The sequence below is a fragment of the Anguilla rostrata genome, chromosome 2 (genome assembly GCF_018555375.3).
Source record: "Anguilla rostrata isolate EN2019 chromosome 2, ASM1855537v3, whole genome shotgun sequence".
NCBI lineage: Eukaryota > Metazoa > Chordata > Actinopteri > Anguilliformes > Anguillidae > Anguilla > Anguilla rostrata.
This window is the reverse complement of record NC_057934.1, coordinates 6,029,937-6,043,411: the sequence shown is the minus strand read 5'-3', so window position 1 is coordinate 6,043,411 and position 13,475 is coordinate 6,029,937. Positions and strand designations below refer to the sequence as shown.

The 13,475-nt window shown below is 42.2% G+C and overlaps 1 protein-coding gene across 2 annotated transcripts; it reads right to left on the bottom strand.

Moving 5' to 3' along the window:
- Positions 1-2,184: 2,184 nt before the first annotated feature.
- Positions 2,185-13,123, bottom strand: LOC135244461 (mucin-2-like). Of its 2 annotated transcripts, XR_010326972.1 has the most exons (3): positions 12,842-12,961; positions 9,496-10,400; positions 7,617-8,453 (listed from the first exon to the last, which is right to left on the bottom strand). XR_010326972.1 is itself a non-coding variant. In XM_064316763.1 (2 exons), the coding sequence occupies exons 1-2, from the start codon at positions 12,949-12,951 to the stop codon at positions 3,458-3,460; spliced, it is 3,957 nt and encodes a 1,318-aa protein (XP_064172833.1). In that variant the 5' UTR covers positions 12,952-13,123; the 3' UTR covers positions 2,185-3,457. The 2 variants fall into 2 exon arrangements, 1 of the variants encoding a protein (XP_064172833.1); XM_064316763.1 differs by lacking the exons at positions 7,617-8,453; positions 9,496-10,400 and adding an exon at positions 2,185-7,304 and having other exon boundaries at positions 12,842-13,123.
- Between the last annotated feature and the right edge of the window lie 352 nt (positions 13,124-13,475).

Below are 13,475 nucleotides of genomic sequence, written 5' to 3'. Positions count from 1 at the left end.
TATTTTGAAAAGTAAATCGATGGATTACGTACTTTTGTTTCCAGAGGGCATTATAAGAGTAGCAAAGAGGGATAGTCAAACATATTTAAAAATGTATCTTCATGAAAAAATAAATTTAAATGATAAATTTAGGCTATGTGAAAAGTACTATGTTAAATCATCTCAAATAAAGTTTATAAAAGTATGGCAGGCTTCACTGAACTCTGTTAAGGGCAAAATGTACTCTATTAGTGTTGATTTTACACTGAAAATGTTACTGCGTGTGTATAAACTTTCAACCAAAACTGTGGTTGCTTTGCAGGCGACCCTGGAGTACAAATCACACAGAAATAAGCATAAATGTTACAGCACATGTGGAATATGTGTGCCAACACGTACTGCTGCCCATGCATGTGATTAAAACACTGTGCATTTTCTTGCAGACTCCACTAGCTACCACAGGCCTCTGGACAGTCCCTCTCTCGGCTCAACTATATACATCTTGTGTGTGTATCGCTCACTAGAATAAAATATGCGTTAAAAACCAAAATAATCTTTCAGATATTTTCAGTCTCTTTTGCCCAGCCATCCAACCCGCCCCATTAAGAAGGGGGGGGTCCTAAAACCTCTAAGGGCAGCCCTCCCAGTTTCCTGATTGATGCTAATTATCTGAGGGGTAAACATTAAAATGTAAACAGATGACATTAGGGTCCAATAACGGCATGGGACAGCATTAGCTAGAATGCATTAAGCTGTACATTAGTTGTGCTAGCTGGCCAAGCAGATAAGATGCTCTTTTTTTTTTTACAACACTCTTTCTTGGTTTAAGGCCCCTTGTTCAGCAGTTTGTATCTGGTTTGCTATTTAGTCACAATCTCCGATGGTAGATTCAAACTACTGGTAGATTGTTCTCAACAAATGGACTGAATTTGCATTGTATTGAGTCAATTTCCCATTCTTGCTTTTAAATGTTTAAAAGAAGACAGTCCCTTGTGAAATTGTCAGCAAACTGATCTCACTGGTGTACAAACAAGAGCTTGATTGTCATGGCACTTAATTTTGACTCGTCAATCCAGAATATTTGTTAACAGTCAGCATCAACATCTTCTTTCATCCTCTTGAATAAGGAGAGGACACACATGCCCTTTTTTGTTCTTTTGACAAAGTTCCCATTTAAGTAACACACACACACACACACACACACACACACACATATATGTATGCGAGTGCTAAAACAAGACCATTCATGTGGTTCAGAAACAATCATAACGTAAAACATATTGGGGCTTAGTATCACATCACTGCACATGTAAAACACCAACTTTTTTAACAAGTATTTTGTCTTTTAATGAGAAACAGTAGCATTTAATGTTGTAGCTTTTTGTTAAAAAAATTTATTTTCATATATCGAAATACATACACACAAAGGAAAGAAACTCACATACAAATACATGCACAGCTATGTCATACCTATAAACTGCAAGAATTCATAAAACGGTGTTTCTATCACATCCATATACATACACATATGTGTGCTCATATGCAAACATGACATTCCCCCTTGTTTACAGACAATGAAACAGAAAACAAAAAAACAATACACTTTGACAATCCCAATATGACAGATTCAAGTATCCCTAATGTAGTGGTTACAGCTTCCAGTTCAGTGTACAAACTTTTATAGTAGTATATTGGGGGGGGGGGGGGGGGGGTCTGACTATTCTGCTGTAGTGAGGTTGGGTCAGGTTTGTTCAGAACAGTGGAGTTCAACAACCAATCAGAAGAAGTTGGTACGTCTGTAGAGCCCAACTAAGTGAAATAACAAACACAACAATCGTTTGGAAATAAATGACATACATGTATTAGTTATGATAATGAATAAGTGAATACACTAATTTAAAACTATGATTTGTATTAAATGAGGAATAATATTATATGATCCTAATACGAGGAAATTATAATTATGCAACGGCTAAACATAGACGTTAGCAGTACTACCATTGAACAAAGGTTAATTTGTCTTAAAAGTTAGTGACACGCTACTCTATTTTACGAGGTTAGTTCGTCTAATTAGTCTCGTAAAATAAAGTTTTAACAATGTAAAACAACAAGGTCAGGTAATTCGCTATTCCAGACCAACATACGCACAACAAACAAAACACAAAAACAAATCGCAGTAAAATAACCTAATCAGGTATTTTAAGCTTGTTAAATCGGGCTCCCCATTCCTCCAAAAAGGGGGTGTTCCTTGGCCCGAGCTGATGCTGAACTGATCAAGCAGAAAGTTTATTGGTCGCAAGGGGACAGGCACGTCATTATGCCCTGTTTAACCAAAAAAAATTAATGAAGAACGTGACTCAGCGGAGTCCCGTTGTAAAGTAGGGAGAGGCCACAAAGCTCCTGTGTATAGTTAAACATCGTTACACTGCCGTAGAGAATCTTCCAGAATCCTTCCCCAAGATTTTTGTAGACTGTGCTTGTGGACTGGCTTCTATTAAAACCCCACATTTTTGTTCATGATCAAGCCATGAGATTAATTTTGAGGTTTACTTGGGATCATTGTCAGACAAACCCAAGTTACCAGCACAGCCTGAAACAATGATTAAAAAACAACACAAGCCAAAACAGTAAAAATAAAACATTATCACTGGTAGGTACTGTAGTCCTTGAATGCAACATTTAATCTGGGAAAAACAGAAATGAAAACCATAGTGGTAATGCAAGCTATGTTTAAAAAAAAGTAAAAATACATTTTAAAATGTTCCCAGTAAGAAAAAAGAACCAATAGTGAATTTCTGATTAGAGTATTTTGGTTTACTTTCTCACACTTATATCCTCACTTGCTCACAAAAACAGCAAAGCTCATTAAAAGGCTTTGGCCTTCCACAGTCTTCTCATCAAGCTAAAGCACAAAGTTCAGGCTGACACTGCAGTACTTGCATACTCAGTAAACCTTGTAGGATGTTATCACCCCATTATCCAACAATAAGTTGTGATTGTTACCATAGCTACCTGTTAATTAATTCAGAATTATTTCCCACACAACCAATGGTTAATTAAAAGGAGAAAATGAAATATATCCTGAAACAGCACAACATTGGTGTTTGAATGTGGAATACACATCAGCAGAAAATCCACCCAAAAACTTCACTGTTATATACTTTAAATTTAGGTCCTATGCAAACCAAATACCTAAAAAGGTACAAATAGAACAAGCAAACCTGAAACACAAGACCTGGTTTACATTCATGTATATATTCCAAAGGGTGGGGTTTGCCTGTCACCAGGCAATTCAGAAAAGTGAATGTTTTAATAGAGCTGCCAGTTCGTTTTCTCCTTGTTGGTCATTTATGTAATTAACTATGCATTTACTTGTTAGTCACAGTCACTTGTACACTAGCACAGACTGCTCATATGTTTTCTTACCTGAAATTGGAAACCTTTTTTTTATAATTTTACCTGCCGACATAAGGCTTGTTCACATCTTAGAGGGCGCCTGGCTGTTTTTGAGGTTATGCCACTCTGTAAAGCAGATGCGGTCCACCACAATGCAGAGAGGGACATCACAAGAATTGCACTTGTAGATGGTCTTGTTCACTATCTTTCTGCTGCTACAGAGCACACAGGACCTCCTCCCCCTCGTGGACTTGAAACGAGAATCAGTGCCGCTGACATCTGTGACTGTTACAGGAAAACAGGAAAAGGGTGGTGTCTTCTGCACTGGCACTTCCGGTGGCTTCTTTTCCTCTACCGTCTCTTGTGGTTTGGGAGCTGCCATCTTCATTACCTCCTCAACCTTCTCCTGTCTGGTGCTGCCATGCTTGCCCACTTTACCCAGCTGCACGCAGAGAGTCTCCCGGAACTGCTTCTGGGTCATGGGCCTCTGCCCTTTTATCAGAGCCAACTCTTTGTGGATTATGTAGCTGTTCACAACCGCAATGTCCACAAAGTGAAGGAACAGCTTCTTATACCAGCGCATGGTCTTCTGATTGACGTTGTAATACTTGATGAGGGCATCCGACAGGTCAACCCCGCCCATGTACTTGTTGTACTGAACCACAGGGTCAGGAACAGGGACAGCGCGAGTGGACCTGGGGTCATTAGGGTCCCTAACACGTCTCTGCACTGACTGCCCACTGTAGGCCTTGTGGATTGTGGAACACAGACATACGTCTCTGTTGTCCTTCCACTTCACGTACAGGAGAGGCCCATCCCTGATCCACCTCAGGTCCCCACGATCAGCCCTCTTTGGAAGTGCATTCACCGTCGTCTTTGGAAAGCAAGTTAGCTTCTCCCTCATGGTTCCGCAAGCTCCGTAGCGGATTTGGTGGAGATGGCGGAAAAGAGCTGTGCTGGTGTAAAAGTTGTCCACAAAGAGATGGTACCCTGTCCCAAGGAAAGGCACCCGGAGCAGGTTCACAACAGCATCGTAGCTCAGGCCGTTCCCACTGGGAGTGAAGGCCTTCCCCTGGTATACGCTGAAGTCGCACGTGTAGCCCGACTTGCTGTCAGCCAGGACAAACAACTTGAAGCCCCACTTTGTCGGTTTATCCTTCATGAACTGCTTAATTCCAATGCGACCTTTCGTGGCTACCATGCGCTCATCTATGGACAGATTCTGATAAGGGTGGTAGTATGCCCTGCACGCTGTCAGGATCTGGTTTTGTAGTGGCTTCAGGCGAAATAGGGGGTCATAGCCTTCCTGGCCTCTGAGCTGATCATTAAGGACGTCTTCTGCCGGGTCACTCATATGAAGGTACGAACCAATGGCCATAAACTTGTAGCCTGGCATCACGCTGGAGGGAAAGTAGTGGCTATGAAGTTTGTCCGTCCTCCAGAGGTCCCGGAAAGAAGAGGGCCTCACAAGACCAAGGTAAATGACCAAAGAGATATAATTTGACATGTCCCCAGGAGTCACTTCTTTGAAAATATGTGCTGTACGAAACCCCTGAAGACGCTTGCGCTCCATGTTCTTATTAGTGTTCTGGCAGAGAATCTTCACAGTGTCTTTGCTGAAGAACAGTTGGAACAGTTCCAATGGGGTATAGTTATGTTGACAGTCCAGCTGCACTCCAGGCGTCCTTTTTGGGTGGAAGGGGAACTGGCGAGGTTCCTCATCCTCGTCGTTGATGCCATGCCATCCTTCCTCATAATCGGGATCGATTACTCTTCTTTTGCTACGTGGTGACTGGAAGTCATGCCCCATTGTTCTCTTCACAGGAGTTCTGCGGGGAGGAACAGCAGCAGGAGCAGCAGCAGCAAGGGGAGACTGAGTTGAAGGAAGAGAGACAGCAGAAGGCCCAGGACTCTCTGGGCTAGCAGAAGCAACAACAGGTGGAGACTGTGTTGAAGGAAGAGACACAGCAGCTGGTCCAGGACTGTCTGCGCTAGCAGAAGCAGCTACAGACTCTGTTGAAGGAGGAGAGACACCAGCGGGTCCAGAAACGTCTGGGAAAGCAGAAGTAGAAAATAGATATTGTGTTGAAGGAGGAACGAAATCAGAAGATCCGGGAATGTCTGGGTGAGCAGAAGCAGCAGTAGTTAGAAACTGTGTTGAAGGGGGGGATACAGCAGAGGGTCCATGACTGTCTGGGCTAGCAGAAGCAGCAGCAGAAGTAGCTAGAGACTGTGTTGATGGAGAACAGACAGCACAGTTTCCAGGTAACTGCCCAGGTTCCTCATCCTCGTTGTTGATGTCATGCCATCCTTCCTCAGAATCTGGGTCCATTACTCTTCTTTTGGCATGTGGTGACTGGGAGTCATCCCACTTCCCCAGAGAGCTTTGGAGATGGGCAGCAGCAGCAGAAGCAGCAACAGGAGGTGGAGACTGTGTTGAAGGAGGGACGACAGCACAAGGACCAGGACTGTACAGGCTAGCAGGACTGTCTGAGTTAGCAGAAGCAGCAACAGCAAGTGGAGACTGTGTTGAAGGAGGAGAGACAACAGAGGGGCCAGGACTGTACAGGCTAGCAGGACTATCTGTGTTAGCAGAAGCAGCAACAGCAAGTGGAGACTGTGTTGAAGGAGGAGAGACAGCAGAGGGGGCAGGACTGTACAGGCTAGCAGGACTACCAGAGTTAGCAGAAGCAACAACAGCAAGTGGAGACTGTGTTGAATGGGGAGAGACAACACAAGGGCCAGGACTGTACAGGCTAGCAGGACTGTCTAGGTTAGCAGAAGCAGTAACAGCAGGTGGAGACTGCGTTGTAGGAGAGACAGCAGAAGATCCAGGACTGTACGGGCTAGCAGGACTCTCTGGGCTAGCAGCATCAGCAGGTGGAGACTGTGTTAAAGGAGGAGGGACTGAAGAAGATCCAGGACTGTATGGGCTATCAGGACTGCCTGGGCTAGCAGCCTCAGCAGCAACTACAGACCGTATTGATGGAGAAAAGACAACAGAGTGTCCAGGGAACTTCCCAGGTTCCTCATCCTCATCGTTAATGTCATGCCATCCTTCTTCAGATTCTGTGTCTATTTTCCTCCTTTTAGCATGTGGCAACTTGGTGTTATCCCACTTCCCCAGAGAGCTTGCGAGATGAGCGTCAGTAGCAGCAGCAGAAGTATTGGCAGCAGTTAGAGACTGTGTTGGAGGAGATACAGCAGAGGGACAATGACTGTCTGGGCTAGCAGAAGCAGCAGCAGCAGCAGCTAGAGACTGTTTTGACAGAGTACAGACAGCATAGCGTCCAGGGAACTGCCCAGGTTCCTTATCCTCGTCGATGATGTCATGCCATCCTTCCTTAGCTTCTGGGTCTATTACTCGTCTTTTGCCATGTGGCGACTGGGAGTAATCCCACTTACTCAGAGAGCTTTGGAGATGGGCAGCAACAGGATGTGGAGACTTTGTTGAAGGAGGACAGAAAACAGAAGGGCCAGGACTGTACAGGCTAGCAGGAATGTCTTGGTTAGCAGAAACAGCAACAGCAGGTGGAGACTGTGTTGAAGTAGAAGAGACAACAGAAAGGCCAGGACTGTACAGGCTAGCAGGACTGTCTAGGTTAGCAGAAGCAGCAACAGCAGGTGGAGACAGTCTTGAAGGAGGGGAGACAACAGAAGGGCCAGGACTGTATAGGCTACCAGGACTCTCTGGCCTAGCAGAAGCAGCAACAGCAGGTGGAGGCGGTGTTGAAGGAGGACAAATGGCAGAAGATTCAGGACTGTCCTGGTTTGCAGAAGCAGCAGCAGGTGGAGACTGTGTTGAAGGAGGGCAGACTGCAGAAGATCCAGGACTGTCTTGGTTTGCAGAAGCAGCAGCAGGTGGAGGCTGTGTTGAAGGTGAGACAGCAGAGGGTCCAGGACTGCCTTGGCTAGAATTATCTTCAACCCTGAATAAGGTGGAAACACAATAAGACAAACAAAATATGAGATATGCAAAATAATTTCCTGAGTTATCCGAGTAATCCCCTGAGTGAATAACAAAAACTAAAAATAAAAATGTCAGTTCCAATCACAACTAAAATTCCCCAGAGGCACAACTAAAATTAAAGGGGAACTCCACAAATTTTAAATCTGAACAGTGTTTTGTCGAAGGGTCCAGGTCTGAAATTAATTTCTCTCCCCACCAGGCACTGTGGCAGGTAGATGAAAATTTCTGCCTGCCACTCAAGAGTTTTTGCCTGCCACTTCAGAAAACACAGATCGTTAGAACATCATTTTATTGTGCACAATGATGGTCATGGCTTCACAGTGTTTAATGCAATCATGGAATTTGAACAAACACAGACTCTATAATTTACAGAGCGAGTGACACTCATTAACCCTTTGAAGAGAGTTTTATTTTGGACACAACTCCATTGCTTTCAACTACGCATACCCCCTCCAATCATGCTATCCATAAAGCTACATTGCATTATATTTGTTTGGCAGAAACTTTTATCCAAAGTGACATACAATAAATGCATAATGAAATTTATTGGAAAAAATATCAGGTCAGATAAAGCACAATTCTCATAAAGTAGCATGTAGGCTATCCACTGCCATTAACATCACAGTAAAGCAATGGCTAAGTCAGTAATGTTATGTCTAAGTTGAAGCTAGACCACATAAAGTGTGGTCTTCGTGACCACAAGCAGTCTCGATTCCACAGTTCAATGTCAGAGGTTGGGTCACATTCCGCGATTGCAGGAGAGGGCGTCTGGTCGGGAGATCCGAAACTGTCTCAGACTTAAATCTGCATCTCCAATCACTTAGCCTCCGTACGTAATGTTAAAACCTCGCTCGCAGTCAGCAGCGGATGCCGGGACACCCAGCAAAATGTCTACAAGATGAAGGATCAGCCCAGGTGGTGTTCTCAAGCCTTTGTTCCCAGCACGAGCGTTTTTTTTTTTTTCAAGGTCCACTGGTCTGGAATCATCACAGTTTCCCTCTGGAACACGACTGGCATCTTGCCGAGGAGGGTCAGGTTGTCGTGTGAAAAACAGCAGATAGTCCCCACTGTGCTACCTCTCTGTGCTGTAGCATCTGGGTCACTGAATCTGGTATACAAATAAACATAAAAGAAAACCACATTACAATTAACGCAAGACATTATTTGAATATAAAGGTTAACAGATGCATTGCAGGTTCAAGGATAGAATATGCATTTATCACTGCAGATAAGCTACCTGCCCTAGGTACCTGAAATCCCCAGAGAAAGTGGTGCAAGGCTCTCAGTAGATAGGCCACAGCATACCATCGGGTATGTGTGGATTTTGACAGAGTACTTAGAAGTCTGCCTTTAAATTTTCCCTAATGAGCAAAAATGCGTAAAGGCAACCGAGTGGTTCCTCTTCTGTTAACAAGAGACTGCTGTTTTTATTTCATTTTTTTTTTTTAAATAGAGCCCTTGCATGCAAGCTCTAATCTATGGGCTATACAGTACACATGACGCAGGACCTTTCCCCACGCAGCCGGGGCAGTACGCTGGACTTTGCCCCAGCCGTAACTGCAGCACCACTGGAGGGACAAGCTTACTAATTCGCCCTTCCGCCCTCCTGTTTTCTATCGGCTGCATACATACATCCATCCTGGAGAAGATGGCGTTCGTTATTTTTCTCAGAACTGGGATTTGGTAGCGAACTGGATACCAAAAGAATTTCACATCTACTCGTCCAGCGCTGCAGCTGTCCATGTAAACCAAGTTATTTCTCCTTCACAACGCTGTCAACTGAGCCATCAGACTGATAGGGACTTAGCTCTAGCGAACACTTGTCTGAGCTGCTAACGCACAAATGACTGGCGGTTCTGTAGGTCCCACCAATATCTATGCCTATGCTTTCATCAACCCTACCAAACAAGCAAAATGTATTACCCGATTTGCGAGGACATGACCACTTCAAGCCCATTCTCCTCACAAGAACAAGAGTCTGCTACAAGATTAATGACCATAAATGTTTTTTTTTTTGTTGTTGTCTCTTTGTTTAACTACCTTAGCCACTGTAGCGCGCAATCACATATCTAACCAACTAGCGACTGTAATATAATCAAACGTATTTTCCAACAGAAAGCATTGGCTAATAATTCAAAATGATTACTTACTCGCACATCCGAGTGAAGACAGAGGACGAACTGCCTTTCTTCATGATGGTGTGCGCGTACCAGAATAACACCTTTATGTCGCGTTCACAGCCCTCGCCTCTGTTCTGCACAGCCTGCTGCCACTGCACAGCCTGCTCCAATCAATATCCGGATCCATCACATTGTGATGTGTAGACCTCTTATTGGATAGCACTTTGCATATGTGCTTATTCACAATCTTGCCCACTACTAGCCTGTTGGCTGCTGGCTAAATAATTTAATAGCTATAGCTACATATGTCGCAACCCAATGTTCACAGGCAAATCTTTAGCGTCAACCTCTCGAGAGCTAGCTATAATTTGGTACCTATGGCTATCATTTGCCATACATCAGAACTAGTAGGTACATAGCTAGCTAGGTAGTTAGCTCTAGTGATCTAGACATTTTCCAGACTAATATCCTAACTGCCTTATTTGTTTCACAAGGTTTGTAAGTGTATCCACCTAGCTAGCAAATGTTATCTAGCTAGCAATTGTTATACTATATAGTGTAATTCACAGCTGCCAGCTAGCTAGCTAGTTTGGTACCCTTGTGAAGCTACGTTTATAGTCAATACATTTTGGTACCAACAGCTAATGTTAGGTAGGTAAATCACAACTGCCAGGTACATAGCTAGCTTAGCTAGCTAGCAAATATTAGCTATCTAGTGTAATTCACCACTGTGAGCTGGCTAGCTAGTTAGCCAACATACCAGTAGTACGCAAGCACAAAACTATGTTTCAAAGTTCAGAATTTAAAAAATCGGCGCTGCATGCAAAAAGAGGTCGATATATCACCATGGCAACGGAGCCAGACACTGACCAGAGCAGGCGGTGCAGGGGGAACGGGCTGTGCATTTAGACCGCCACACTGAAAACAAAGTGTACCTTGAAAACATAAAATAAAGATTACTGACATTTATCCTTTCTTCGGTTTGCATACCTTGTAATAAATTGATGGTTAAGAGACGACTGTTGGACGCCAAACTGCTAAACGTTTTCAGCTAGACTCCCAACGTGCTGCAAGGAGCCTAGAGCCTGAATGTATGGCTGTGCAATCCAGATTGGAGTTCTTGGAAGATGGATATGTTTAATTGTTTAATAGACTTAATGGACTTAGACTAGAACCAATTTAATTAAGAGCTGAGATTAAACCCGAAAAACTGAAAGTCGCCATTTTGAAGTTTCCAATAAGAAAGAAAGGCTCCTGAAGGAAATGGCCTTCCAATTGAGTGTTATGCAGAGTTTATGCACAATGTGTCCCAACAGTCAACAATGAATCAGAAACGTCCTATGACAGTGTACCAAGCTATGATATTAATAACATCAAAACCAGGGTGTACTGGACATATTCCTTCAGCGCATTACACAGAGTGTGGTAGCACTCAGTGTATGTTAGCGTTGGTCAGCTCTCCAATGTAAAACAGGGATTTTTGAACCTTGATCTCTCTGCTATTTCAAAACCAACATCAATACCATTTCAAATGTGGACTATAATTGCCATTTGCTCGTGAAATTCTTATTTTGCTTTAACTACGTTACACCATTACTATGTTGAGGATACCCTTTAAAAAATGCTAAAAAAAATTTTTGGGGGGTAAACATAACTGACTTGAAATCCAACGGATCCCAACACAACACCACTCATTCCTCATTCTTTTGGTAATTTCTAGACATAGGCTAAATTCCTTTCTACTTACACGGCAGTAGATTTTATTCACGCTCAGCAAAAACGTGTCCAAAAGACGTCAACTCAACGTCAGTTCAATCACCATCAACTTTTGTTTTTAAAATCACAACTAAAGAAAGTTTATTTACTTATTTTTGATGGCTTTCAACATTTGAATTGAACCAGTGTTTTTTTTTAATTTTTTTTAAACTGTGCTGTCATTTGTTGTTACTCTATATGCATTGTAACATTGCATTCATTTATTTTTTGCTTTTTACGTTTGCTTTTGAAATTCAGTGCTATACTTTTAAATTATACTATATTTTTTATATAAAATGCATTAATTTTACATTGTCAATTTAACTTTATTAAGGCCTACAATATAGCCTACTCCTGGTCTAATTCTATTGTTAATGTAATTAACCTATATTTGGGCTGCAAATCTGTTGTACGAAAGGTGGTACAAATGCATGAAGTTTAACGTTAAAGTTTGAAGCACCTCTTTTTCTTATTGTTCCCTGTATCTTCAGCTTCATGGCTTTTTTTTTTTCAGGAGGCTGAAAGATTCCAGGTAGCCTAAATCTCTCCACACATTGTGTGTTTGCACACTATCCTCTTACAAGAGCACGTAGCATCATGTGAAGAGTCGCCGGGCATGTTCGGGTGCATTTTTGTATAATTGGTGGGCACCAACCAATTCAGCAAGAGTCAAGTCTTGACAGTAGATCAAAATGGCACATCGCCTATGGCCAGTGGCATTGACTTTGGATTGTATGAGTGACATTCAAATCTGTAAGCAAACCAATAATAGAAATCCAATGCATTTTATTTAAAAAAAATATGTAGGCTATTTGTTAAATACAACAAAAAACAACCCACCGCCATAGAAGTTGACTTGACAATTTTACCCACCACAGCCATTTGGTAGGTGTTCATACCATACCCTGAGTAGCCTAACTGACAAGATTTTCACTAAGACTATTTGTTGGTTGTACTGCTTTGTTCTAATTATCCAAACTGTATGATTGCGCTGTCATAAGCAGCCTATATAATTCACCTTACTAACTTCACTAGTAGTCTATATTTTATGAAAAGAAAAATGTCTCTTGATAAAGTTGTAAGCAATGCATTTATATAATTCCACTGACTTGTAAATAGCAATAAATAAATAAACTGCATGCAAAAACAATGCAAATATGTGGTGTACTACAATGACATCAAGAAGATAACATAACTCAAATTCAGACACTAGCTCTCACACATGGTGCAATCACATTGTGCAAAACTGCATGTGCTTTATGTGGGACAGCACGTGCATTGTAAATAAAGTCTGCTTTTTTCGGCGAAATTCCCATTTAAGGTCGACTTGTGCATACATGCAACCAAAATATGCAATTTATAATCACGTTTTAACGTCTGTAAGATCGCCTTATTAATGCACCTTCGACGGTATGGTTAATGCAAAACGAACCAGGCTGAGTGATCCAAAAGGGCAAGTTAGCTACCTGCTACCTGGCCCCTCGATGATAGGCCTACACATCATAATGTAACATAAGATTATCAGCGATGCAACACATTACGCCTCCCTGCAGCAAATTGCATATAACTGTGTAAAAGACGTAAAATGCATCATATGGTTATAACTACCACAAATGCTTACATGTCGATAGCGACGCCCATGCTCTGAGCTTGTGAGTCTCCGTAGCTCTCTCTTTCAAACTCACGCCTCCAAATCTGCAGAACCTCGGATAGGGTCATCCACTTTGCCATACTGGGCGATGAAATTATATCAAAAATCCACAAAAAAATAAAAAATAAAGGGGCTTGCTTCCAGAGTTTTGCTTTATTATGCTCGCCGTATGCAATGATAGTAACGACAATAGGAACTGGGTAGGAGGTGCCAGGCAGTGAAGCCGAGATTCACCTAGCTGCAGGCGTGCAGTTTTAGCGCATGCGCGGAAAGGAACCTCTATAGATGAACGTTTTCTTATCCGCAGCGATTCGATTTTCCTTTGTTCAATTGTTACATAACAGGAATCTTTAAAAAAAAATACAGCCGTAGTTACTGTATTTACAAGATTTTATTTATTTTATTTTTCTTTTATGGAAAGACTACGTTTTTTTTCTTTGCAATGATCAGAACACATATCACATGTCAACGTTATATAAATGATAACAAATAAATAAACCGTTCAACCTCTGCATTCCACACTGCTCTTTTTAGTTATCATTAGGAGCGATTATTAAGCTACAATGATGCGTGATATCGACTTCTTTATATTCCTGATAGCTGA

Bases quoted from the DNA above. Each gene is read 5' to 3' on its own strand.
- LOC135244461 (XM_064316763.1), bottom strand. From the start codon at position 12,951: ATGGCAAAGTGGATGACCCTATCCGAGGTTCTGCAGATTTGGAGGCGT. The intron at 7,305-12,841 runs GTAAGCATTTGT...CACCTTATTCAG, and splicing joins ATGGGCGTCGCTATCGACAT to GGTTGAAGATAATTCTAGCC.